General features: G+C 42.7%; 2 protein-coding genes across 5 annotated transcripts in view; both read right to left on the reverse strand.

Annotated features, from left to right (window-relative positions):
* Nucleotides 1-24351, reverse strand: part of LOC100195319 (nucleoporin 93) — a 35697-nt gene extending 11346 nt beyond the window's left edge. The window contains exons 1-12 of one of the 4 annotated variants that reach the window (XM_014124080.3): nt 24268-24351; nt 22903-23112; nt 21769-21886; nt 6576-6638; nt 5639-5767; nt 2970-3044; nt 1973-2065; nt 1708-1847; nt 1445-1577; nt 918-1075; nt 513-678; nt 71-164 (exon numbers count right to left, since the gene is read on the reverse strand). In XM_014124080.3, the coding sequence (XP_013979555.3) occupies nt 71-164; nt 513-678; nt 918-1075; nt 1445-1577; nt 1708-1847; nt 1973-2065; nt 2970-3044; nt 5639-5767; nt 6576-6638; nt 21769-21886; nt 22903-23081 (1348 nt within the window). In that variant the 5' untranslated portion in view covers nt 23082-23112; nt 24268-24351. Of the gene's footprint in view, nt 1-70; nt 165-512; nt 679-917; nt 1076-1444; nt 1578-1707; nt 1848-1972; nt 2066-2969; nt 3045-5638; nt 5768-6575; nt 6639-21768; nt 21887-22902; nt 23113-24143 lie in introns of all 4 variants that reach the window. The other 3 variants (XM_014124077.3, XM_014124079.3, NM_001140348.1) reach the window with 3 other exon arrangements.
* A 1793-nt stretch (nt 24352-26144) lies between these two features.
* mt2 (metallothionein 2) lies at nt 26145-27168 on the reverse strand. Its single transcript, NM_001123669.1, is given in 4 exon segments — nt 26145-26248; nt 26251-26342; nt 26974-27039; nt 27144-27168. Coding segments are annotated over 3 exon segments (183 nt in total). The 3' UTR covers nt 26145-26248.
* Between the last annotated feature and the right edge of the window lie 361 nt (nt 27169-27529).

The following is a 27529-nucleotide window of genomic DNA, read 5'->3' on the forward strand; positions in this document are numbered from 1 at the left end:
TAATTAGTATCCAGGTCTATTTTCACTTCAGTAGTCTGGCTGTCATGTATCCTCAGTGTTCTGAACTCACCGTAGTCCTCTAGAAGCTGTTTCTGTAGCTGGGCCAATGTCAGTCTATCCTGAGGAGCACTGCTGCCGTCGTCATCGAAGCACACCTGGTTGAGCTGTGGGCAGGGTGGAAAGAACAGGTCTACATTAATGTCAGGGAGTATTGACAAGAGGGAAACCTATTTTACCTGATCCTCCCTAACTGGGCGGCAGGTAGCGCAGCAGTTAAGAGCGTTGGGCCAGCAATCGAAAGGTCGCTGGTTTGAATTCCAGAGCCAACTAGGTGACAAATCTGTCGAGGTGCCCTTGAGCAAGGCACTTATCTCTAATTGTTCCTTTAAGTCACTGGATAAGAGCGTCTGCAAAATGACTAAAATGTAAATGGAGTATTGCTGTGTTTAAGGCACCATGTATCATGTACACTGGTAATATTAACATACATGCTACAGACTGGTATTCAGCACCTTAAGCCACAGGTAGTCCTCGGTCTTGTCGGCCACATCTCCATGGTTGTCTGCGATGTCACACTTCCCGATGAGGCAGTACACGGCCCTCTTGTAGGGGTCAGCACAGTTCCTCAGCACTCTGCGGTAGTGGAGACGCAGCTTGTTCTCTGTGGCAGGGGCCAGGCTGAGGAGAGGATACAGCATAGGTCAGACAGAGCTTAACACAGAGAGACAAAGACTTGGAGAGAGGAGGAGTACTGAGCAGATTAGTTTCTATTCATATGAGAAAAGCAATCACACTGGTGGTTTGGTGTTCTGAGCCATGGTGTTACAGCACTTCAGGTTGCAGGAGAAAGTGAAACAGAGAACCTAGACCAGATGACTACACACAGTGGAGGTACACAGTATGTGTGAGGTTCCTACCGTCTGTCAGGGCTGTTCATGTACTCCTGGAACCAGGTCTTGAAGTCTCCCAGCTGGTGCTGAGCCCGGTTCACCACCTGCATGGCAGCCCCCAGGTCCCCACAGCGCAGGCAGTAGTAGATCAGAGCCCAGACTGGGTGACCCTCCACCTCACCATCCTGTTATAACACACACAGCTGAGTTTAACTGTGCGTATTGTTTTTTATTTAACTAGGTAAGTCAGTTAAGAACAAATTCTTATTTACAATGACGGCCTACCCCGGCCAAACCCTATCCCAGACGAAGCTGGGCCAATTGTGCGCCACCCTATGGGACTCCCAATCACGATCGGGTGTGATACAGTCTGGAATCGAACCAGGGTCTGTAGTGATGCAGTGCCTTAGACTGCTGTGGTACTCGGGAGCCCTACACGGATCTACACTACACTTAGTAAAAACACCATCTTGAATAATACAGTGCTATGTAAGGCTGTGCACAGCGCTGATGTCTCTAGCAGAATGTGCTGCAGTGTGGGGGCAGTACAGTACCTGCATGCCTGGCAGAGGCCCTGGCAGTTTGATGTTGAGGAAGCTGCGCACCAGCTGATAGGTGCCAGGGACTCCTCCTAGCTGGGCCTGGTGCAGGTTCCCAAACACCGTCACCATGGTGTAGTTCTTATAGCTGCCGTAGTGGAAAAACAAAGAGAAACGTTAGTGTGGGGAGGGGGGGGAGGATAACTACACAAGTGTAGTTTTATAATCCATTAAGGGAGTGTTCTCATTCTAATTTGATGGTTCTGTCCTCCTCCGACCTGTTCTGCAGGAACTGCAGGGCCTGCGTGACGAAAGCCACCTGCATGTCCAAGGCCGTGCGACTCTTCAGCGTGTCTTTGGCTGGGACCAGCAGCACGTCTGTCATCTGCTTCACCATTAACCACATGTCCGACACATTCTGGAGACACAAATACATCCAGAAAAATGACATAATTAGCCATTGAAGGGGAAGAAGAACCAACTAACGTATGCAGATGGGGGGATAATAATGTAGAATGGAGACGTGGATCAGCTGGGGCTTACCTTGTCATCCAGGTTGTCTGCCACTGAGGCACAGAGGTCTCCCAGGTTGGGCTGGACATGTCCATTCACTATCTTCTCATTAAAAATGTAGATCTGAGGCACAATAAAAGCAGAGAAAACACTGATGGAGCAGAGGAGAGCGATCAGTGCTGACGTTTCAGCACTAATGCCAGCAGGGCCCAGCCCTGATCCTGGTCACCACGATCCAGTCACCCAGGGGAGGCTACGATCGCATAGTAAAGTGATGGATGACGAGAAATGGAACAAAAAGGACGAAAACATACAGGAGGTCATCAAAGGAGATCACAAAGACCTGTGGAAGATGACGCCGCTGGCGATGTGGCGACACATTATGTCCCCTTTTACCAGCAGACGCTTTCCTCTTTCACCCAGAATGTACAGACTGGAGGACGAGAGAGACAGGCTATTCTACACCTGTGCAGTGGGGCAGAGAAATTACCCAGCATGCCCTGGCTCTTTCAGCTAATCAATTTCTCTGATCTGTTGCTGCCTTGCTTAGCATGACCCCATTACTATGAAGTGGACTACAGTGCAGCTGCATCCTGACTGAGGCTGTGTTTCCATTCAGATCATGAGGTCAAATCAAATCACATTTTATTGGTCACATACACATAGTTAGCAGATGTTATTGTGGGTGTAGCGAAATGCTTGTGCTTCTAGTTCCGACAGTGCAGTAATATCTAAAAAGTAATCTAACAATTCCACAACAACTACTTTATACAGACAAAAGTAAGGTTCCAGGGCACTTAGCTCCAGGCTGACAGGATGTATTACAGCCTATTGAAGTCTAAAATCATAACATAAGGACATTTGTAAAATACACAAGAGAGGATGGGTTTTGGTGATTCACATCTTTGAACATTTGAAATGAGATTGAGGACTGCACTTCCGTTTTGGGCCATTTACTGTAGGTATCTCAGGCTAAATCGTTCTAAGTGGTACTGCAGCGCAATCAGCGTCAAGCCAAATTACTGACCTGTCGTCCATAGGCCACCTCCACGCTGTCAAGAGCACTCCGTCCAGGAACTGCTGCGTCACTCACAAAGCTGGGCTGCAACAAAGACGCACAGGGAGACGAATCATGACTACGGTATGTACGTGTATGTAAAAATACAGAAGTGATTTCTGACTAAATAGAAAAAGGTAAAGGAAATGGAAAACCTAAGAAGAGTGAATTGTTCGCTTGGTTGCTCATAATTGTAAAGCCATGACCAATGTAGCGTGAAAGCCATTGTGAACAAAGTTCACGCTTGAATGCAGACACATTCTAAATGCGAGCACGCACACGCACAAACATTTATCCAGATCGACCTTGCATTCTTCAGAACAAAAGGGACACACCCATACAATGTATGTTAAATGTAGAGGTTTGTCTAGGTAAGGGATAATCAACGAGGTGCTATGCGTTCTATGGAAAAGCATGAACGACGTGGAAGGTGTGTGTGTGTGGAACTGACTTTCCCCGGAGTTGGCATTATTTTCCAGAGAACACTTAGAACCCCGAGTTGATTATCCCTTTTATACCATGGCTATAATTTAACACATTTGCCACTAGAAATGTGTTCATTTGCTAATTTGCCAGTAGAAATGTGTTCATTTGCCAGTAGAAATGTGTTCATTTGCCAGTAGAAATGTGTTCATTTGCTCATTTGCCAGTAGAAATGTGTTCATTTGCTCATTTGCCACTAGTAATGTGTTCATTTGCTCATTTCCCACTAGTAATGTGTTCATTTGCCACTAGTAATGTGTTCATTTGCCACTAGTAATGTGTTCATTTGCCACTAGTAATGTGTTCATTTGCCACTAGTAATGTGTTCATTTGCCACTAGTAATGTGTTCATTTGCCACTAGTAATGTGTTCATTTGCCACTAGTAATGTGTTAATTTGCCACTAGTAATGTGTTAATTTGCCACTAGTAATGTGTTAATTTGCCACTAGTAATGTGTTCATTTGCCACTAGAAATGTGTTCATTTGCTCATTTGCCAGTAGAAATGTGTTCATTTGCCACTAGAAATGTGTTCATTTGCCAGTAGAAATGTGCTCATTTGCCACTAGAAATGTGCTCATTTGCCACTAGAAATGTGTTCATTTGCTCATTTGCCACTAGTATTGTGTTCATTTGCCACTAGTAATGTGTTCATTTGCTCATTTGCCACTAGAAATGTGTTAATTTGCTCATTTGCCACTAGAAATGTGTTCATTTGCCACTAGAAATGTGTTCATTTGCCACTAAATGTGTTCATTTGCTCATTTGCCACTAGAAATGTGTTCATTTGCTCATTTGCCACTAGAAATGTGTTCATTTGCCACTAGAAATGTGTTCATTTGCCACTAGAAATGTGTTCATTTGCTCATTTGCCACTAGAAATGTGTTCATTTGCCACTAGAAATGTGTTCATTTGCCACTAGAAATGTGTTCATTTGCTCATTTGCCACTAGAAATGTGTTCATTTGCCACTAGAAATGTGTTCATTTGCTCATTTGCCACTAGAAAGGTGTTCATTTGCCACTAGAAAGGTGTTCATTTGCCACTAGAAAGGTGTTCATTTGCCACTAGAAAGGTGTTCATTTGCCACTCGAAAGGTGTTCATTTGCCACTAGAAAGGTGTTCATTTGCCACTAGAAAGGTGTTCATTTGCCACTAGAAAGGTGTTCATTTGCCACTAGAAAGGTGTTCATTTGCCACTAGAAATGTGTTCATTTGCCAATAGAAATATGTTCAAAATCCACTGAAGTAGCTAGCAAGTTTGCTAGATCGCTGCAGTAGTTGCTGTGGTAACCAAACAGACGTGCTAGTTTAGCTAAACAAACCATCAGTCCTAGCTTGCCATTATGAAAATCAAATTCAACAATGCCAATGTTTTTAATTCGACTTTTGCTTTCAAAAGCAGCTCAAACATAGAACATGTAAGAACTACAGCCATTGAATTCTACCGTGCAAAGATACAGCGCGTTATAGGGAAATAATGCATGCTCTAGAATGCCCTTCAAGCCAATCAGAAACAAGTATTCAAGAATGCCATGGTATAAGGCAGTATAAGGCTGTATGAGGCATGGCATTATAAGAAGAGCATATGAGCAAGAACTGAACACAGTAGAGGGTGTGTTTCTGACATAGGGAGTGAACAGCAGGTCAGACACGGACAATTTAACTGTTGTATAATAATGCAATAAGCACAGAGAAGGACAAAATCCCCCAAAAATCCAAGTGTCAACTCCAACACACACTCCACTGGAGAATGTGCCAGAGCTAGTTTAGGAAAGCAATGCAGCTAGTGTGCTAAATACAGCAGCTGGAGCCCTGAAGGTAACCTAAACAAAGCTGTCTGCATAAAACCAAGCTTGCTTTGGTAAAGACCGATAACATGGTGGAAAACCAAAGCCGAATGTGGCTTTTCTTTACCCATTATTAAAAACAGGAGTACTTCCCATATCTTTTTTTGGAAACGTATCCATTTTTTATGGAAATTCTTGCAAATTGGAGGCGGTTATTGAATTTCGCAACATCCATGTGGGTTAGTATCAGTTTTTGACGAGTGTGTATTTCTCTAAATGTGTGCAAGTCATATATTAAGTATAGAAATTATATCTGGATGTGTGCTTTATGCACTGGAGTTCATAGGGTCTATATGGAGAGACTGACCTCTATGTCTTGGCTGAAGTCCAGAGCATCTTCCCCTGCTCCCAACAAGGTGTGCAGTACTCTCTGTTTCACCTGCTCCCACTGAACCAGCATGGACTCACGGTGGTATTCCTCTGCCAAGAGGAACGTCTGACAGAGAACAAGAACATGTGAGCACAAAATAGAGAGAGAGAAAAAGAGATATGTAACTTGGACAGACCAATTTGAAAGAATTTGAGAGAACCAGGCTAGGCTGCATAAATGGGAGAGAGACCGTGTGATGTTAAAAATAGCTAACACTGCAAAACCTCTCGTCATGAGATATCTGTGCACAATAAACACCTCCAATCACCACAGTCACCCATGCAGGTATCCTGGGGCCCCACACAGTGAAAGTGAGATCTGGGACTTGGGCGGGCTCTTCAAACTGGGTCACGCCCTGTGATGCCTGGGTGTGTGGAGGGATGGGATTGTGACGCTAAATGGGTCTGCATTCATGGCTGGTCCAGATTTAGCCAAGAACAGATTAGACAAGGTCTCTGGATTCCATCTCAATCCCACAGGGACAGCGGATGATAATTGGAAGTGCTCCTAATTAAAGCGGCTCTGAAGTCATGCAGAGGGATCCATTTTAGAAAGATAATAGGCTAAGGCTTTAATCGGAACAAGGTGAGCATCATGATTGGCAACCGAGGGTATGGGTTTATTATTTTTATTCAAAAGTGTGAGACTGATTGAAAATATACCGTACGTATTTAAAAACTAGGTATGCCAAGCTGTCACGGAGAGAAAAGTTAGGAGATACAATCTATGACCGAAACATATCTGTCCCATCTATTCATCAGGTATGTCAAAAAAAAAGTAAAAAATTTAAAACAAATGGGATTATTAGATGTGGACATGGGGTGCAATGAGGGTGTGGTCATGGCAACCAGTCAGAGGAGAGTGCGCCACCTACCCTGCGACGTGACTCCTCAATGGCAGAGAGCAGCGCATTGTCCCTCTCATTCTTCAGAAAGCCCTGGAAGGAGAGAAATGGCTGGAGGTTAGACCGACTCTAACCTACTTTCCACTTGACCACACACATACACGGCTCCTGCAAGACGCTAGCTGCAAGGGCTCCTGAGGAGAAGGAAGAACTATCATTATCATGATCGCTGTGCTAAAAATGGGAGAAGCTAACAATCAGGGCGTAGCCCATAGAAGCCTCCTCCAGACCTGACATTCTAAACAGTCCAAAATAACTTCTGTTATATATCTTCTCAAGCGTTAAGACATTTTCATGCTCATTCTATACAGCTCCAGCCCATCTACCAATCCCCCACATTTGAACAGAGCAAAAACCCAGAGCTCACCAAGTCATTTTACAGTTATTTCAACAGCCTGACTGATAAGCACCAGCCGATTAGACTCACAGCACCTGGCCCTTTGTCCCCATATCATCCCATCTTCAATGTCCTACCTTAGGGAACAAACTCCACAGTGGGCCGACATTCATCAGCATCTACATTCAACTGGCTAACATCATATAGAAGAGACGGATGGATGCATCTTGAAGAGAGTAAAATGTACAACGTCCGTCTGCGGTCAAAATTGTGAAATAGCAAGCTTACCATTCAGTACCCCCAAAAATGGCAGTACTATTGCGGTTACAATACCTACACACCCAAAATTGACCTCGTTTTCTCAAGTTAACAGCATAATGAGGTTAATGAGCAAATGTGCACACTGTAGACTGTGCTCATCCCTTACAGAGTACGCTAATTAATGTACACTTTGGAAGGCAGAGAAACAGCCTCCGCTCCTTTCGATGCCCGAAGAAAAAGAGAAAACATTTTGTACCCAGAACAGGCAGAACCGCCCTCAGAGTAGAGCTGTAGGCTTGCACCAGGCAGCCAGAGTGGCGGGGGGAATGACACTCACACACCCACACATACAGCAAAGATGTAGAACAGGGCGGTGGTGGAGGGGTCAATGCATCTAAATCAGGGTGGGGTTGGCTACGGGCAAGAATAAGAGCTAGCACACTGTATGCCAAATGCTGGTGATGAAATCACCCATAGATCCATTGTGGATGGTGAGTAACCAAAGCCAAGCCCATGACTTTGACGCATAGTGGCCACCAGCCTGCCACAATGACACAGATACCCTGATAAGACACTGACAGTCATCACAATGGATGTCACTCACTAAGCCCATCCTCTGTGGTACTGGACACTGTCTTAATATAATCTAGGCTAAACACCGGCCACACCCTTCCACAATGTGAGGACACTAACTTGCCTTAAAAATCAGATAATTTAGCCTATAGTTGTTTTCCATATTCCATAAGAGTCAGTTACATAAGAGACAGTCTCATGCCTTTTTGAGAGGAATTACCTTTTATGCAGATGTTGACATTTTCAAAGCTGAATAGGGTAATGTCATACTTGAGTCTGCGATTAAAGGGGCAATCCAGTGCAAAAAGTGATTTTCCTTTTTAAATGTGTTATTTTATTTGCACACTAGGTGGTTGAAATAACACTGAAATTGTAGAAATGATAATTCCCTTTTAGAGCTTTTTGAATAAATAAAAAACACCTGGAATTTCGGCCTGTTGAGGGGGAATAAAGTTTTTGGCCCAAAGCACGACATCACAATCTGATCTAATTAGTCTGACCAATGACCAGTAATCTTTTATTTGCATATGTATGCTCCTACTTTGAAAGGGTAAGCAGGGTAGGCTCTAGAGTTTAGACACTATCCGCCAATCAGGGCTGAGTATGTAAATATATTTACATTTGTATCAACACGATCAGACTGAGCATTTCAATAGCAAAAGGAAGCTCATGGAAATAAATGACCAAATCTATATATTTGGAGCTATTTTCATGAAGAAAAGTGATATATTTGACATACAGTGATGATTCTAAAACAGGGCACGGGGGCTTTAAGGCCTGCAGGCACACATGTACACTTCCTTGTCTAACATTAGGAGATACTATAGAAATATGTGAACATTCAGAAACGGCAGACTAGGCAAAAAAAAAGCAAAGCAAAACTAAGCCTAGTCGGTCCTTTTACAGGTGTCAATAGGGTATATAATAATATATAGCAGCCTATGCATTCTTTCAGATAATGGGCCTTTTCCTGCAGACCGTCTCGGTCTTGGCGCCTGTCATCTCCAGGACGGACGGAGCAGCATCCCCCTTCCCCCTCACAGCTGCTTCAGCACCACATCCCTCCGCCTTGCCACAGGCTCAAACCCTCGCCCCTGTCTGTCCACTCCATCGCATCACCAGACCAGACATCAGAGTGGCAGCCGTCCGCGTCTTGACTGACAGCTATAAATTATCATGAACTTATTACTTCTTCAGCAGCCGACCATCAAATGACAAGTGTAAATGCACAGGGCGGAGAGAGCCAAGGGGGGGGGGGGGGGGGGGGGGGGGGCTGAGGCTTTTCAGTATCACAAGTAATAAGAGCAGTAACTATCCTCTATTCAATAGATAAATCAAAAGGATGATTTCCTGCTGTATCTTGCCAATTACATTTCTTGCTCAGTCATTGTGCTGGGTCCTCCCATCCTCCTGTCGTCTGTGGCAGAGAGAGGAGCGCCCCCCTCAGGAGATTCTGCTCTCCAAACAAAACAGGTTCTACCCAGTTTGCACCCTAAGAGCTGACAATGGAGCTATTTATATACCAGGAGAGCTCAGGTCATGTCTCCACACACAGCAAGACACACAAAGAGGAGAAATCTGAATAAATGTATACATTTCCTAGTGATGTGGCATTGTGTGTAGAATAAAACGGATAATGCGTTTCATTCTATGGTTTCCAGAAAGCAAAGGGTCCAAAAGGGGAGGGGGAACTTATACGCATTTTCAGCAATTAATGCATTTCCAAATAAACCTTAATTGAAATCATACACTGTAGGCCATCATTTCATATTTAGGCAACAATAGAAGCTCTAAACTCCCTGAGTAATGGACAAAGAAGCTGTAAACTCCCTGGATCTTATATTCAAGGCATTTATCCAGCGAAATACACATATGCAGTATGTAACCCAATATAGCCAGCGTGTCTGAATCTCTAGAACCTTCTAGATAATTGCATTGTCCCTCACAATTTGTATTGCGTATACTGCTTACGGTTTTGCAAGAACAGAAAACATTCACTATTGTTTACTAAAGTAGAACTGGAGAAAAGGATAAAGCATAGGAACAAATACACACGTGTCACATGCTCCATAACGCGGTGCTGATACGTTACACATGCTCCATAACGCGGTGCTGATACGTTACACATGCTCCATAACGCGGTGCTGATACGTGTCACATACATGCGCACATACAATATTTGGCAGGGCTCGGTCAAACGAGCAGTCAAAAGCAATCTACGGGTTCAAGAATTATGCATTTTTAATTCACAAATGATCGTGATTGTACTCTCTGCACATGGTTACACCACCACAAACAGAAAGCATTCTATAACATCTTCAAATAAATTCTCTGTCATCTGGATTTGTTTCAATTCTGTTTCAACATTTTCCCTTGGTGTAATGCTGCTCAGCATTTCCACAGAGATAATAAAAAAAACTACGTGTGAAGGGTCAGTAGCTAAAAACCTGCAGCTCATCTTCATTTACTCTGAGACAATGAGTGGAGTACGGGAGGTGAAACCCCACCCTTGTGCCACCACTTCCTGTGTAGAGAATAAGCATTCATTTAAGTGAACACCACCATAATCAACGTTATCATCTCCATAGTCACAGACAGAGTGACAGGAAGCGAGAAAAAGTAAAGACAAGGTGACAGACAGATCTTGATACAGACAGAGCAGATGTATGAACGCAGTGGGTCTGTGTGTGGAGGCAATACTTACTCATGCTGTGGCTCAGCCTGCCAGGCAGGGAGAGAGCAGAGGCGCAGGTAGCCAGGCGTAGACAGACCTATGCCTGACACTAAACACACTGCCCCGTCTCTCCAGCTGAAGAACTGAGCCGGAGCCATTCTGGGGCGTTTTCGGACCCTCTGACGGGCCGGCATCGCAGATGCTGCACCTTCCTCACGCAATGTGGGCCACCGGTGTGAACCCAGATATGTACCACATGAAGGGTTACTGTAGGCTGTTTTATTGTTGGAGGACTGTACCAAGTCATCCCTCAGACACAGGGGGGGGATCAAGGAGGAGTGATCACTCAAGCTCACAGGTCTTCCCCTCTCCATCAGTAGATCCTTCCCCGCCGCCTGCTTCTTTCCAGCATCCCTGCTGTCCTCTTCTCTCAGTACCACTCATTTCTTCCTTTTTATACATATGCATCATACTCTTTTCCCCTCCTCCCCCAGCGCAATGCAATTAATGTAATGGATTTTCTCTCCCTCTGCTGATGGCTTCCGACATCCTGTCCAGAAAGTGGGCTAATAATCCTCTTAAGAGTCATGTTTAGTTAATGAGAAGGGTGCAGTGGCTTCTCAGGGGGGTATACACCGAGTCCACGGCTGCACAGACCAAGACACAGGCTGCACATGTGAAGCTATTTCCCCAAAGTCTGCTGTAGCAGCAGCTGCGCTTATCAGACTCTGTCAAGAGAATGCATGCCATCACTATAGCTGCTCTCAGAGAAAGAGGGGGGAGGGAGAGAAAGGAGGAGCAGAAAAAGATGGAATAGAGAAACAGAGCAGGAGAGAAATACTTCTCTCTGCCATTTTATCATTCTACTCTTTTTCCTCTCTTTCTCACCCCTATTCCATTTTCCTTGGGGTTTTATTCTGTCCATTGTTTCTCTTATTGCTCCCTCTTTCTCTCCATCCTTCCCTTGGTTATTTCTATCACCCCTTTCTCGCCCTCAAATTGTTTTCCTTTGTCTCCATCCTCACTGATGTGACCCACATCAACACATACAAATATAACAAATGGCCAAAAATGCAGAGTAGGCTACATAAATCATATGCATTCACAACCATGTATACTACAGACATCATTCACACCTCAGTTCCTCTCTATGAGCCACCCACATAGAGATAGAGGCTACGCCTCATCAGCATCCAGCTTTTCCTTTGTGTTAGCCAAGCTAACCCTTCAGCACTTGAACATACAGTAAGTACTACACACTGAAATCACGCTCCATGTAAAGAACACTACTGAAAAGACCAAGCCATGGATGCAGTGCAGTCAATGGGGAGAATGTCAATCACTACCACCTCACATACAAGTATAATTTCCTGGCCTAATTGCCGTGATCAATGATTAGCTCAAAGGTTGGCAATACATAGGCTAGGTATGAAATATATATTACTTAGCAATCAAGGAACACACCGTTTGTATTGTAACATAGGCTATTTGAGAATAGTGAATTTCATTGTCCCCCAGTTTGAGAACAATCAATCTAATAGCTTTTCTGTACCTTGACTAAACTTTCCAAAGGCTCCCTGCCCTCGAGGTTAACACATGTGGCTTTATACAGCAAGGCCACATTGGTTTCCAAAACATATGTTCCATTAATTGCCTATGAAAACTATCATGTGAAAAATAGCCAGAAATACAACTATGCATAGTGGATAGGGAGTACAGTACAGTAGAAGGCCAGCCACTTCCCACTGTGTCTGGCCCAAGCACTCAACTGAGTCCAGCTAAAAGGGCCTGGTTAAATCCTGCCAAGAGGCTAAGTGCATTTCCAGTAAAACCAAGGCTCCACCCGGCCGGCCCACCACACATCAGGTTGAAGATTATGGAGGGAGCACTGGGGTCATCAGAAAATGAGGAGATCAATACAACACCCCACTCATTCCTTGACCATCTGTGGCCTTCCCATCCCCCCCAGAGACCCACTCAGCCCATGTTAAAGGCCTAATTGGAATCATCATTTTCTGATGGTGTGGATGCAACCTCTTCTAGAACAGGCTAATCAATGCACTTGATTTTGCAATTTTATGAACACTGCTAAAATAAATATTGTAGTGTCAATGTCTTTTTACCCAATTAAGAGCAAAAGAGAACATTGTATGTTATAGTTTGACAGTGTGGGAGTGGCCAGAGGATGGCAGCCTTCTAGGGCTGGGACGATACCAGTATCGCGATACTCGTTAGTATCGTGGCAAGGAAACAGAATACAAAACTGATTTAACTTCTTTAGGAAAACATCCCTAATGTTGGAAACAAACATTATGTTGTCATCCAGTCACATGCATTTATTTTCCAAGCTATAGCACACAATATTTTACATACAGCAGGTTTTTAAAGGACCAAAGAGTTTAGTCCGCTTCGTGTTTTCATGGGAAAAAATATTGCGATAGTAGAATGGTCCCGGCCCTACAGTCTGAAGGCCACTAACACAATGGAATAACTGTATAGTAATGGTGATAAACATATTTTTCTTATCATATTTCAACATACTGTATACTGACTGGAGGTTATTCCCCTCATCTTCTATTCCTCATCTGAAACAGTTCAGACTGTTCCCACTAAAAAGCTTCAGACTTGCAGAAACATCATCCGTTGATGTAACACAATTGTCAGAAGTGTTACCATTAACTAATTAGCAGGCATCTCACATTTCATTTACTTCCATAGAAAATCATATGAGTAAGATGGCGCCGACAGATGGCAGCTCTGCTTCTAGCTCCTAAGCAATTCTGCAGTATTTACTTTTTGTGTGTGTTACTTCTTACATTATTAGCCCAGAAAATGTTTTGTGTTACTACATACAGCCGGAAAGAACTTTTGAATATCAGAGTGGTGGTAACTCACCAGCATTACGACCAGGAATACGACTTTCCTGTATTCGATCGTTTGTTCGTACCCCCCAGGGCAATTTAACTTATTCCAGCGGCTGCTCCAAAACACCGCCATTGGAGAAGAGGTATTCGGAGTGGACTTCTAGTCCGACTCAGGAGGCGTGCACACCATCCACCACTTCAGAGTTTATCACTGGCTAATGTTCAGTCTCTGGATAATAAAGTAGACAAGCTCAGAGAATCTCCTTCCAGAAAGACATCAGGGATTGTAACCTACTCTGTTTCACGGAAACATGGCTCTCTCGGGATATAATGTCCCCATCCATATAGCCATCTGGGTTCTCAGTACATCGCGCAGACAGGAATAAAAAAACTCACCGGGGAGAAGAAAGGCAGGGGTGTATGTTTCATGATTAATTACTCATGGTGTGATTGTGATAACATACAGAAACTCAAGTCCTTTTGTTCATTTGACCTAGAATAGCATACAATCAAATGCCGACCGTATAACCTCCCAAGAGAATTCTCTTCGGTTATAGTCACAGCCGTGTATATTCCCCATCAAGCCGATACCATGACAGCCCTCAAACAACAACACTGGACTTTATGCAAACTGGAAACCACATATCCTGGGGCCGCATTTATTGTAGCTGGGGATTTTAACAAAGCAAATGAGGAAAATGCTACTGAAGTTCTACCAACACATTGACTGTAGTACTCGCGCTGATAAAACATTGGACCACTGCTTCTCAACTTTTCGAAATGCCTACAAGTCCCTCCACCCCCCTCCCTTTGGCAAATCTGATCACGACTCCATTTTGCTCCTCCCTTCCTATAAGCAGAAACTAAAACAGGAAGTACCAGTGCTAAGGTCTATTCAATGCTGGTCCGACCAATCGGAATCCATGCTTCAAGATTGTTTTGGTCACTCGGACTGGGATATGTTCCGGGTAGACTGAGAATAACATCAACGAATACACGGATACAGTGACGGAGTTCATCAGGAAATGTATAGGAGATGTTGTACCCACTGTGACTTTAAAACCTATCCAAACCAGAAACCGTGGATAGATAGCAGCATTTGCTGTAAACTGAAAGCGTGAACCACCGTATTTAACCATGGCAAGGTGACTGATTAAATATGGCCGAATACAAACAGTGTAGTTAATCCCTCCGTAAGGCAATCAAACAGGCAAAACGTCAGTGCAGAGACAAAGTGGAGTCGCAATTCAATGGCTCAGACACGAGGCCAAAGTGGCAAAGTCTACAGACAATCACGGACTACAAAGGGAAAACCAGCCACGTCGCGGACACTGACATCTTGCTTCCGGACAAGCTAAACACCTTCTTCGCCTGCTTTGAGGATAACAAAGTGCCACCGATGCGGTCCGCTTCCAAGGACAGTGGGCTCTCCTTCTCCGTGGCCGACGTAAGTAAGACATTTAAGGGTGTTAACCCTCGCAAGGCTGGCGGCCCAGAGGGCATCCCTTGCCCCGTCCTCTGAGCATGTGCAGACCAGCTGGCTGGAGTGCTTAGGAACATATTCAATCTCTCCCTATCCCAGTCTGCTGTCCCCACTTGCTTCAAGATGTCCACGATTGTTCCTGTACCCAAGAAAGCAAAGGTAACTGAACTAAACGACTATCGCCCCATAGCACTCACTTCTGTCATCATGAAGTGCTTTGAGAGACTAGTTAAGGATCATATCACCTCTACCTTACCTGACACTTCAATTTGCTTACCGCCCCAATAGAGTCACAGACGATACAATCGCCATCGCACACTACCCTATCCCATCTGGACAAGAGGAATACCTATGTAAGAATGCTGATCATTGACTATACCTCAACATTCAATGCCATATTACCCTCCAAGCTCATCATTAAGCTTGGGGCCCTGGGTCTGAACCCCGCCCTGTGCAACTGGGTCCTGGACTTCCTGACAGGCCTGACACCACAAGGGTGTGTGCTCAACCCCCTCCTGTACTGTACTCCGTTCACCCATGACTGCGTGGCCACGCACACCTCCAACTCAATCATCAAGTTTGCAGACGCCACAACAGTAGTAGGCCTGATTACCAACAACGACGAGACAGCCTACAGGGAGGAGGTGAGGACCCTGGGAGAGCGGTGCCAGGAAAATAACCTCTCACGCAACGTCAACTGAACAAAGGAGCTGATCGCGGACTTCAGGAAACAGCAGAGGGATTACGCCCCTATCTACATTGACAGGACCGCAGTTGAGAAGTTCCTGACCTCATCCAGAAGGCGAGGTCAGTACAGGTGCATCAAAGCTGGAACCAAGAGACTGAAAAACAGCTTCTATCTCAAGGCCATCAGACCATTAAATAGCCATCCCTAGCCGGCTTCCACCAGGTTAACCAACCCTGCACCTTAGAGGCTGCTGACCTTGGAATCACTGGCCACTTTAATAATGGAACACTAGTCACTAGGGTTGTACATTTTAGGAAATATTCAGAGGTGGAAACTTTCCGTGGGAATTAACAGGAATATATGGGCATTATTGTAAATATATGCAAATTAATACCATTTAAATGTAGATGTTTTTTGCATTGGATATATTTACCATATCATATGGAGACAGAAACATAAACCTTCTACCTTATCATAAGTAGACAACTGCAAATGATTAAATCCTTCCAATTGAAATTAAATAAAAATGAGTTACGAATTGAACTTTAATTAAATGAGTTGACTCTTCACATGGGACAATTTCACTGAACAACAAAAGGGAATATTGTATGATCCCCAATGATCCATCGCATCCCCCAAAAACGTGTTCAATATACATCTGTAAAATTATAGTCTAGAAACTAAAGCTCTGGTTGTCTTCCTCTCAGGCTTCCATGTCTTCTCCCTGGACCTCCTCAATGTCCACCTCTTGAACATCCGACTGAGGCCTCATCTTCACTGTCACTTTCCAACCTCTTTAAGGATGGATCGTTGTCAGGCTCAAAAAGCCTCAAATTTGCCCGGATGGCCACCAATTGTTCCCATCTTGTACTGTTGCGTGCTTTGGTGTGTGTGTTCCTAAACAAGGACCAGTTGCAATCTGAGGCGGCTGATATTGGTGGGATTTGGAGGATGATGGAGGCAACAGGGGAAAGAGCCTCAGATCCACCACGTCCCTTCCACCAGGTGGCTGATGAGATATGTTGGCACGACTGCCATATTGCATCTCCATCCCAAAGCCCTTGCTTAGAAGTGTACTTCGCCAGACTGCCAAGAACATTGCCCTCATTCAGGCTAAGGTGGCGAGACACGGTAGTGATGACACCATAGGCCTTGTTGATCTCTGCACCAGACAGGATGCTCTTGTCAGCATACTTGGGGTCCAACATGTATGCTGTGGTTTGTATGGGCTTCAGGCAGAACTCTTCACAATTTGTTATGCATTTCAGAACTGCTGTTTCCTCTGCTTGGAGCAACAGTGAAGTGGACAGGGCAGTACAGATTTCTTCTCTTACATCTGCAAGCAGAGTCTGAACATCAGACAGGATGGCATTGTCTCCCTCAATCTGTGCAATGGCTACTGCTATAGGTTTCAAGAGTTTCAGACTGCTTACCACTCTCTCCCAAAATACATAATCCAGAAGGATCCCCCTGAACAAGGCAGTTAACCCTTGGTAGGCCATCATTGTAAATAAGAAGTTGTTCTTAACTGACTTGCCTAGTTAAATAAAAGTTTTAAAACATAATTAAAAAAAGATGGGGCTGTCTATATCGGCAGACTGTGATATGGCCATTTCTCCTTCCCCTCCAGGAGACTGTCAAACATGATGACAACACCACCCCAACAGGTGTTGCTGGACAGCTTCAATGTGGTGTTCTTATTCTCTCACTTTGCTTGGTGAGGTAGATTGCTGCTATAACTTGATGACCCTTCACATACATAACCATTTCCTTGGCTCTCTTGTAGAGTGCATCCATTATTTTCAGTGCCATGATGTCCTTGAGGAGCAGATTCAATGCATGAGCAGCACAGCCAATGGGTGTGATGTGAGGGTAGGACTCCTCCACTTTAGACCAAGCAGCCTTCATGTTCGCAGCATTGTCTGTCACCAGTGCAAATACCTTCTGTGGTCCAAGTTCATTGATGACTGCCTTCAGCTCTTCTGCAATGTAGAAAATGGTGTGTCTGTTGTCCTTTGTGTCTGTGCTCTTGTAGAATACTGGTTGAGGGTTGCAGATTATGTAGTTAATTATTCCTTGCCCACGAACATCAGAGATGATTGCAATACAGTCTGCTTTCTCTATGATTTGCTTGACCTTCACTTGAACTCTGCATCCAGCAAATAAGTAGATAAACCATAACTGGTTGGAGGGGTGTATGCTGGGCGAAGAACATTCAGAAATCTCTTCTTATACACATTGCCTGTGAGCATCAGAGGTGAACCAGTTGCATACACAGTTCGAGCACGACACTCATCAGCATTTCTCTGACTACGTTCCTCCATTGAGTCAAAAAACTTCTGATTCCAGGAGGACCATGAGCTGTTGCTATCGATAAGGTGTCTGATTCATCATTTTCACCTTAAATAGAAGTAGAGGGACTTTTGTCAGAGGTTGCTTGTTGTGAGCGCTGAGGGAAATGTATGTACTTGGCCAGATGATTCTGCATCTTTGTTGCATTCTTCATATATGATTTGGCACAGTATTTGCAAATGTACACAACTTTTCCTTCTACATTAGCTGCAGTGAAATGTCTCCACACATCAGATAGTGCCCGTGGCTTTTTCTTGTAAAGATTAGAAAACAAATAGTAAAAAATAAAATATAAATACAATTCCATGTACAGATAAATAGTTAAGCAGTTAGATTAAACAACTCCTTTGTAAGATAAATGTTTTAAAATTAAACATGTATGGAAACAGGTGAATTAACACTCCTCAGTTAGCAGGCTCAAGCAAGCTAAAACCCACATGGTAGCAAAAAACTAACTAGCAGAAATTGTTAACAAGTTATCAATGATTTAAACACACTTTGCTGTAGGCTACTATTTACTTGTTAACAACAAATCATGTATGTCATATAAAATATATTCACCCCACCCAGTATTGTAATCAAAACTTACCAGAAAGCATGTAGTCCTTGGCTGAAACTGTGTAGTAGTGTGGGCTCAATAGCATCTCATTAGTGTGCAAGATCTTGAGAATCAGCTGTACATGTGATGTAAGCGAGCACTGCATGCAGAGGGTTGCAATTCCAATGAATTGGGAATAGTTTAACCAAAATATGCCACAAGACCTAGAATTGCCTTATGTGTATCCAACAACAAAAACATGTCACTGTTATAAGCTAACTTTTATGATGAATTTAAGCAAAATTCCCCAAATTCCAGTGCTTAACTTCCCATGGAAAATTTCCAGAAAATTTCCAGAAATGTACCTGAAAGTTTGACCCTTTGCAACCCTACCAGTCACTTTAATAATGTTTACATACTGCTTTACTTATCTCATATGCACAGTTTAAGTCAGAAGTTTACATACACCTTAGCCAAATACATTTAAACTCAGTTTTTCACAATTCCTGACATTCATTCCTTGTAAAAATTCCCTGTCTTAGGTCAGTTAGGATCACCACTTTATTTTAAGAACGTATAATGTTAGAGTAATAGTAGAGATAATTATTTATTTCAGCTTTTATTTCTTTCATCACATTCCCAGTGGGTCAGAAATGTACATACACTCAATTACTATTTGGTAGCATTGCCTTTAAATTGTTTAACTTGGGTCAAACGTTTCAGGTAGCTTTCCACAAGCTTCCCACAATAAGTTTGGTGAATTTTAGCCCATTCCTCCTGACAGAGCTGGTGTAACTGAGTCAGGTTTGTAGGCCTCCTTCCTCACACACGATTTTTCAGTTCTGCTTACAAATTTTCTATAGGATTGAGGTCAAGGCATTGTGATGGCCACTCCAATACCTTGACTTTGTTGTCCTTAAGCCATTTTGCAACAACTTTGGAAGTATGCTTTGGGTCATTGTCCATTTGGAAGACCCATTTGCGACCAAGCTTTAACTTCCTAAGTGATGTCTTGAGATGTTGCTTCAATATATCCACATCATTTTCCTTCCTCATGATGCCATCTATTTTGTGAAGTGCACCAGTCCCTCCTGCAGCAAAGCACCCCCACAACATGATGCTGCCACACCCGTGCTTCATGGTTGGGATGGTGTTCTTCGGCTTACAAGCCTCCCCCCTTTTCCTCCAAACATAACCATGGTCATTATGGCCAAACAGTTCTATTTTTGTTTCATCAGACCAGAGGATCTCTGTCCCCATGTGCAGTTGCAAACCGTAGTCTGGCTTTTTTATGGCTTCCTTGCTGAGCGGCCTTTCAGGTTATGTCGACATAGGACTCGTTTTACTGTGGATATAGATATTTTGTACCTGTTTCCTCCAGCATCTTCACAAGGTCCTTTGCTGTTGTTCTGGGATTTATTTGCACTTTTTGCACCAAAGTACGTTCATCTCTAGGAGACAGAACACGTCTCCTTCCTGAGCAGTTTGACGGCTGCATGGTCCCATGGTGTTTATACTTGCGTACTATTGTTTGTACAGATGAACGTGGTACCTTCAGGCATTTGGAAATTGCTCCCAAGGATGAACCAGACTTGTGGAGGTCCACATTTTTTTTGGGGGGGTCCTGGCTGATTTCTTTTGATTTCCCCATTATGTCAAGCAGAGGCACTGAGTTTGAAGGCAGGCTTTGAAATACATCCACAGGTACACCTCCAATTGACTCAAATTATGTCAATTAGCCTATCAGAATCTTCTAAAGCCATGACATAACTTTCTGGAATTGTCCAAGCTGTTTAAAGGCACAGTCAACTTAGTGTGTGTAAACTTCTGACCCACTGGAATTGTGATACAGTGAATTATAAGTGAAATAATCTGTCTGTAAACAATTGTTGGAAAAATGTACTTGTGTCATGCACAAAGTAGATGTCCTTAACGACTTGCCAAACTATAGTTTGTTAACAAGAAATTTGTGGAGAAGTTGAAAAAAAGTTAATGACTCCAACCTAAGTGTATGTAAACTTCTGACTTCAACTGTATATTCTGTATTCTATTATACTGTATTTAAGTCAATGCCACTCCAACATTGCTCAATCTAATATTTATATATTTCTTAATTCCATTCTTTTACTTTTAGATGTGTGTATTGTTTTTAGATAAATCTTCTAAATAGGTGTATGTGACCAATAAAATGTGATTTGAACATCAGCCCAGCTGCAATTCCACAGCACACATGGAGGATAGGATAAAGCCAGTGTAGATAAAAGAAAAACAGAAAATAACTCCATAGTGCCTTTTCTATAACAGTCACAGATCAAGAGTGACCACTGGACAGGGTTTGAAACCCACTAATATGCCATGTATCTATTTTGGTTCTGAACAGATTACATCAATGGGTAATTCCATAATATGAAACCAGTAAAAGTATGGTTGTTTCTATAATATGAAACCAGTAAAAGTATGGTTGTTTCTATAATATGAAACCAGTAAAAGTATGGTTGTTTCTGACCCCTGATTATTATGACAATGTCCACAAATATTTGTCCATGTTTTTTTCAAATCGCTAGTCATGAGTCTGAGGGCTTAGAGCCCAAATTCGTGTGACAGACGGTGGTAAGCAATAACTATCTTTATCCGCAATTTGGAATACTATCATTCCTACTGAAAATGTTCTGAGAAATTAGCCCTATTCATATTTGACCTATTTCAACTCTAAATATATTAACATGTGGTAGTTATGAATCTTATTAATCCTCTATTTAATGAATTTTTCATCAGTTGAGGAAGAGCAATTAATCCAATTCTGATGCTAGTAAAATTCCTCCGTTGGAGGATTAAGAATCAGAAGGGAAAATCAGGAATCCTCCAACCAGGATTTCTGGAAATTTTACAACCCTACATCGCCACCAATTTGAATCAAATAGGCATCTACCTAAGATAACCTAACATCCTTTGATTTGAATTAACTTTGTGAATGCATTTAAATAAACTCTCAGCATTGCAGGCAGTGGGTTTGATATAGGCTACAGAACGATGAGTAGAGATTTGGACACTATACACCTGTCAGACATCTTTCCCTAGACAGAAAACATTTCTAATCCTCCCACCAGCAAGAGACTGCAATGATCCTGCAACAGAATCCATCAGCCTTTTGCTTATTAGCATAAAAATCATTACACAGTAAACCTCAGCTGTGACATTAACAGAACCCGATATGAATCCGTCAGTTTGACTAAAAGCATAATCTAAAAAACATTAATTACCATCACCTGCCCGGCTGCCCTTGACTCTGAAAAACACAAAAGCGAAGGTCCTGACATACAACAGGACAGGTGTGGATGAAAAAGTAGCCCAAAAGCTCAAACAGCCCCACAATCGTAAAGAGTGTGTGAATACCTGGATGTCAGTGTCCTTCACTGGCTCTAGAGGTTCAAAGGTTGTGGCAGCACTCAGGCTCTCCAGACGCTGGGAGATGTGGAAGATGTCCAGGCCTCTGGACCCCAGGAGGATGGACCTACAGGGAACAGAGGAAACAGCAAATTACATGTGTTTAGTAGACTATCCTCTAGAGCCCCCATACTCAACGGGCGAACCGAGGTCCGGTTGGGTTTCGACCCCTGGTATCATATAAACACACATAAGACATGGAAAGATTTGAAGAATTGCAGGAAAGTATCTTTAAAACTGCTACATTTTCTCTCCGGCAATAAGAGGGGTGTGAACAGTTTGGGGTCGCATTGGTTGCGAGGTTGGGGTTAGTTACTACGCCAATAAATCAATTTCTATCCGAACCTTCGCCACCTAGGACATTTGTGTGACTGGACCTTCTCAAATAGCACTTGAGAACCCCTGCTCTAGAGGGCATGAAGTTGAATGCAATGCAGAACATAACACAGAGCTACACATCTCTAACATAAGATAGCTCCCATAAACTTGATGTCCCAGAGTACAAATACAGATGACAATGTAAAAAAAAAGAGAAGAGATTAAACATCACACAAATAATTGGATATTAAACTGATTATGGCATTAGTCATGTAAACGCCTTACTCTGCTTATCTTAAATAGGCGTATGGTCATAATCAAAGTAAGCATAAGCCGATTAAAAACACCTGATTTTCTGCGCAATCTTTTCGAATTATTAGGACATGATAACAGTTTAATCGGCGTTCCAGTGGTGTATTTGATCTGCACATGTGCCCGCACCAGGCAGCGCAGGCTTCCTCTTATGCACGAGTGAAGTGAGTTCGGAAAAACTGAAAGTATGCATCTTAGAAAAAGTAAACATACAAACTTCATATGTCCAAACTCAGAATCAAATAGTCTTCACAAAATAACAAGTCCCATTAGTAGACTGATTTCAGATGTGTCCATGGAAACAGGATTATTAGAGAAATTGTGCTTCTTGCAAAGCATGTAAACGGTTTAATCAACTATTATATTAACCTGACTATGCACAATCATTATTGTGTGCATGTAACGGTGCTCAATAAGAAAATATCAGTGACTGATACCCAAGAGAGAACTTACGCTTTCACGTCAGCAGCGTCTTGTGATGTTCGAGTTAAGGTGCGGGAGCGTAGCCTCTCTCCAGCCTGCTGGATCTCCTGAAGGTTCCTCTCAACATGAGGAAGCTCAGACACGGCCTCAGTCTCTGCTGCAAGCTGCTCTGCCTGCTGCAGGAGTTCTCCAAAGCCCTCCGCTTCCATGGCAACCACTGGGAGTCAACAGACAGGCTGGCTGGATTAAAACAAATATAACTATAGTGGATTAATTGGCCTGCAGTCTTCATGACTCTAGCCTAACTATTAAAAATACTGCCTAGTCAAACCATTACTCTGTTCCAGCTGGCTGATAGGAGTTATTAGATAGGTACGGTTTAGCATAGCACAGAGAACTTGATCAATGAGAGAAGATTTGAAATAGACAATATTGCAGCCTGGATGACTTCATGGAGCAATGTTTTTTATTTTATTTATTTTTTACTTAATTTATTGACATTTTCTAAAACATTTGTCATCTTCTTCCAAGTTGGGCTATTGCCAAGTTAAGGTTGGTCGAACATTCTCTGTAATACACCAAAAAGTACCTAACCTGTAAGTAAGGCTGAGTTAGCCTGTAACAATCTGACTGCTAGCTATCCTAATCCTGGCTGGGAACATGGCATTTAAACAAATCAGTGACTGTCTGCTGTTTAGACCTAATGACTGATTCCAGATATCAATCATTCCAGATACCACAAAACATTCTTGATGAAAACTTGAAAAAAAAGACCGTCTGTATGTAATGTTAGTGTATGTAATGATGTTGTCCAGACCAGGACTGATCACTGGACTGGTTCTATATAATTCAGTGTTTTTTAATCTGTCACGGGCCACACCATGTACAAACTAATCTCATTTGTGTTTGGACCCTTTTCCTCAGTTTTCCGAAAATCGAACCCAACGCGCGACTGCCCCATTAGCACGATTAGCTATTAGGCTAGCTTGCTATCGTAGTGAGCCTCTTACTACGAATAGATTTTGATATCACTGTCTACAAAAACTCAAATACGAATTACACATTTTATGCCATCAACATTTTAAAATAAATCCTTCGTTTACTAACGGTAGACAGGTACAAAGGAAAGCATGTTAGCAAACTGGCTAGAGTCATGCTTGGCAAGGACAGACCGAGTACTGATGAATGGTGCTAGTATCAGCTAGCAGGATAACTACAATAACTAGTATCATTCCTTGCTAGTTATAACGCGTATTAGTTGGGCAACTTACAAGAAGACTAGATAGCAAATGATCCTTTCCCTTGTTCCACAAACTACTAGTTTTTTCTTTCTTTTGGAAACTAGTTATAACAGTTCTTTTGCGATTATCTCATTTCCCCCCCCGTCGTACATACATTTTACCCCGGCACTTCTGAGGTCTACGATGATTGGATGATGCCTCGTTTTCCAAAACGACATTGCGCTTTTTACTTGTGGGCAGCTCTCTGCCGCCACCTGCTGCGCCGGAATGTAATGGAGGTGGTAGATCGAGAAGTCACGCAACCTTGTGCCTATACCGTCATCATGAAGGAGTGGGAGCTCAGCCTCCAACCCAACCCCCCTTTTGGTTGAGTCTGCCTCATCCTCATTAGGGATGGGGACAAAATGATCATGTATTGCAATTGTCATTTTTCAATCCCTTCATGTGCTGGCATAACTGACTTGCCTAGTTAAATAAAGGTTAAATTAATGAATACAATATATGCCTTTTGTATAACCCCTTAAAGTGTGACAGGCCTGCTATGCCTAATTGGCAACTAAACACCCCCAAAATAAACACTCCTCAACCTAATCTATTATTAATCACTAATCTCAAAGCAGTGTTGACATGCAGGTTGAACTGTGTTAGAACAGTTTATTCACCTGTCACTCCACAATGTTAAAATACAATGCGTGCGCATCATTTTCGTGATGTCGGCCAACCCATCTACACATAACAGCCATGGAAAAAGGACAATTAGGCACTTAAACTTATGTATGACAGACCAGTGTAGTATTTAGATTTGCATTGGAGAAGATTAGATACCAGAAGGTAGCAGACACTTGGTCAAGGACAGGTAAGATCTTAGACTTGCAGGAACCACTGAGTCAGGACTGTGACCTTCACCTTGTCCCCACAATTACTCAGCCTACTTGAGTGGCATACTTGTCCCCAGCAGCAATTGGTTCCCATGTGTCTCCCATCCAAATACTTCAAGCCTATTCTAGCCTTCATTGTTAGGGAGACAGTATAGCATATTGTGGATACATTTAGTACTCAGGCCATTTACCATTAAAAAAAAGGTTCTGTCTACTTAATGAGGTGGCTGTCCATTCTGGTTTTGTAGACTAGACGTAACAAATACAGGACACAAATTGTTATGATAGGTAACCAAGGAGGGTAACCAGAATCTCAGACAACTAGCATTTTAACTTGATAGCATGTTAGCTAACCCCTTCCCAAACCTAACTCTAGCTAATGTTAACCACAAACTGCTTGGAGTAACCCTGGATTGTAAATTGTCATGGTCAAAACAGTGATACAACAGTAGCTAAGATAAGAGAAGTCTGGCCATAAAGCACTGCTCTAACCTTATCAGTAACAAGGCAGGTCCTACCAGCCCTAGTTGTCACAGCTGGACTACTGTTCAGGTGTGGGGTCAGGTGCCACAAATACTTAAGAATTACAATTTGCTCAGAACAGCATGTCAATCGTTCATGGGTCAAAGTGGGAGGTTGACAAGCTGAATGCTCCGAGCTCTGTTAAAACTACTAACACAGCTCAGACACCCATGCACACGCCACAAGGCATGCTAAAAGGTCTTCAATCCCCAAGACTATGGGAGGCACACAGTATTATATAGAACTAGCCCCCATCAGGTAATTGATGCAAGCGGTAAGATCAGATTCAAAACTAATAATTCACCTTACGGAACAGCAAGTACTGTGAAGACATGCTAGCACACTGTTTAGTGTTATACATTTTGTATGTGTAACGCTATTTACTGTTTTATGTAAGAGCCTTAGTGTTTGGACCCCAAGAACAGCTAAGGGGGATCTGTTATGAAATACATTTTGTATTTAGACAAAATGCCAGTACAGAAAAAAAATCTTAAAATGGAAACTTATGGTTAACTACGCAAATCCCCCACTTTTAATTTGGGAGGGAATCAAGAAACATGTAGACACTGGAAGGTTAAACATTTGTGTTGTTACCCACCCCCAGTAACACAAATGAAAGGCAAACTTGAATAAGTTAAATGGAATTTATTTTCTTACATTTAAGTACTAAGTCTAGGCTCAAGATGGTACAACCAATTTCATAGGGAATGACTGCATTGTCAGTCATGCACCAGGCCTCACTGACAACAGCTGGTATCACAGGTCTTGCCCTTACACACACAGCCTGAAGCACATTTACTGCAGCCGGAAGGACAGCAGGGGCAGCAACCTGACGGGACAAAAACAATCAATTAGTGATGACCAATGACAGACTATTGCATAACCTATTAATGAGGCTCTAGGATGAGTTGGCAACTTGTCTCCCCAGTCATGGTCAACTTACTCAAAGCAAAGACTTCCTAGTTTGGCGTCCTCTTGAAAAAAAGCCTAATTAGGCTACCAGGTGTTCATAACTAAGTGGGAAAATGGTAATACCATCTTTGAACCATGCTTTGAGAAACATTTTCTAATGGCCAACACGCAGTGTCAACCAAGTACAGCCATCATGCTGGTAAACAAAATGAGTGTTAAAAAGTATTGTTTTTTATAAAAGTTGTGCAGTTGAATTTCTCTGCCGAAATTGCAGTTAAAGTCATTTCCTTAGGTGACGCCAGTATGAGAGAAGTCGGCGCTCAGGACATAAGTTTCCCCCACTAATTACCAGTTGGGGGGGTTTAAGTGGATTTCTCTCCAGTTGTATGTGGTAAATTACCTTCCCACTTGGTTATCACATAGGGTGCACAGCCCGTCCTCTCCATTTAAAGTGCCACCAGACACCATTGAGAAGAGCTTGGGTAAATATACCTACATAGGCAATCTGAAGTGGTATTTAGAATGTAACAACCAACAAAAACTCTTACTTTTCTTACAACTGGTGCATGCGCAGTTGGCGCACTTACAGGATCCACCGCAGTTGCAAGAGCCAGCTACAAATACAAGTTGGGTTAAGAGATGATCAAAATAACAGGTAATTTGTTACGAATAAATAGGACTAAATTCTGATTATATTATTTAATATACATAAACTTACTTTTAGAGCATTCACAAGGATCCATGTTCCAGTTTTTGATCGCGCTTCTTTATTCAAATGAAGTAGTTCAGCTTAATTTCACTGATGAGTTGTAAGCTTCAAATTTCTCTTTGGCGAAGCACCGTTTTTATAGCGTCAGGACAGACGGGTGCCGTGTGCAAAACAGTCTCGCGTTCAGACGATCAGGGTTTGCACCCGGGTTATTTCATTATACTGCGCGAAAATAATCAAGGAAGAGTTTCCTATTGTTTCCAAATTCAAAAGCCTGTTACATAAATCTGATTACCACGTTGATCGATTAATTAAGGCTACACCCTTATTTAACTATACAAACATTTATTGGGATCTTTTTTGTTTTTAGGAATACCTTCAATAACCCCCAGGGT

This window comes from Salmo salar, chromosome 10, assembly GCF_965601325.2.
Source record: "Salmo salar chromosome 10, fSalSal1, whole genome shotgun sequence".
NCBI lineage: Eukaryota > Metazoa > Chordata > Actinopteri > Salmoniformes > Salmonidae > Salmo > Salmo salar.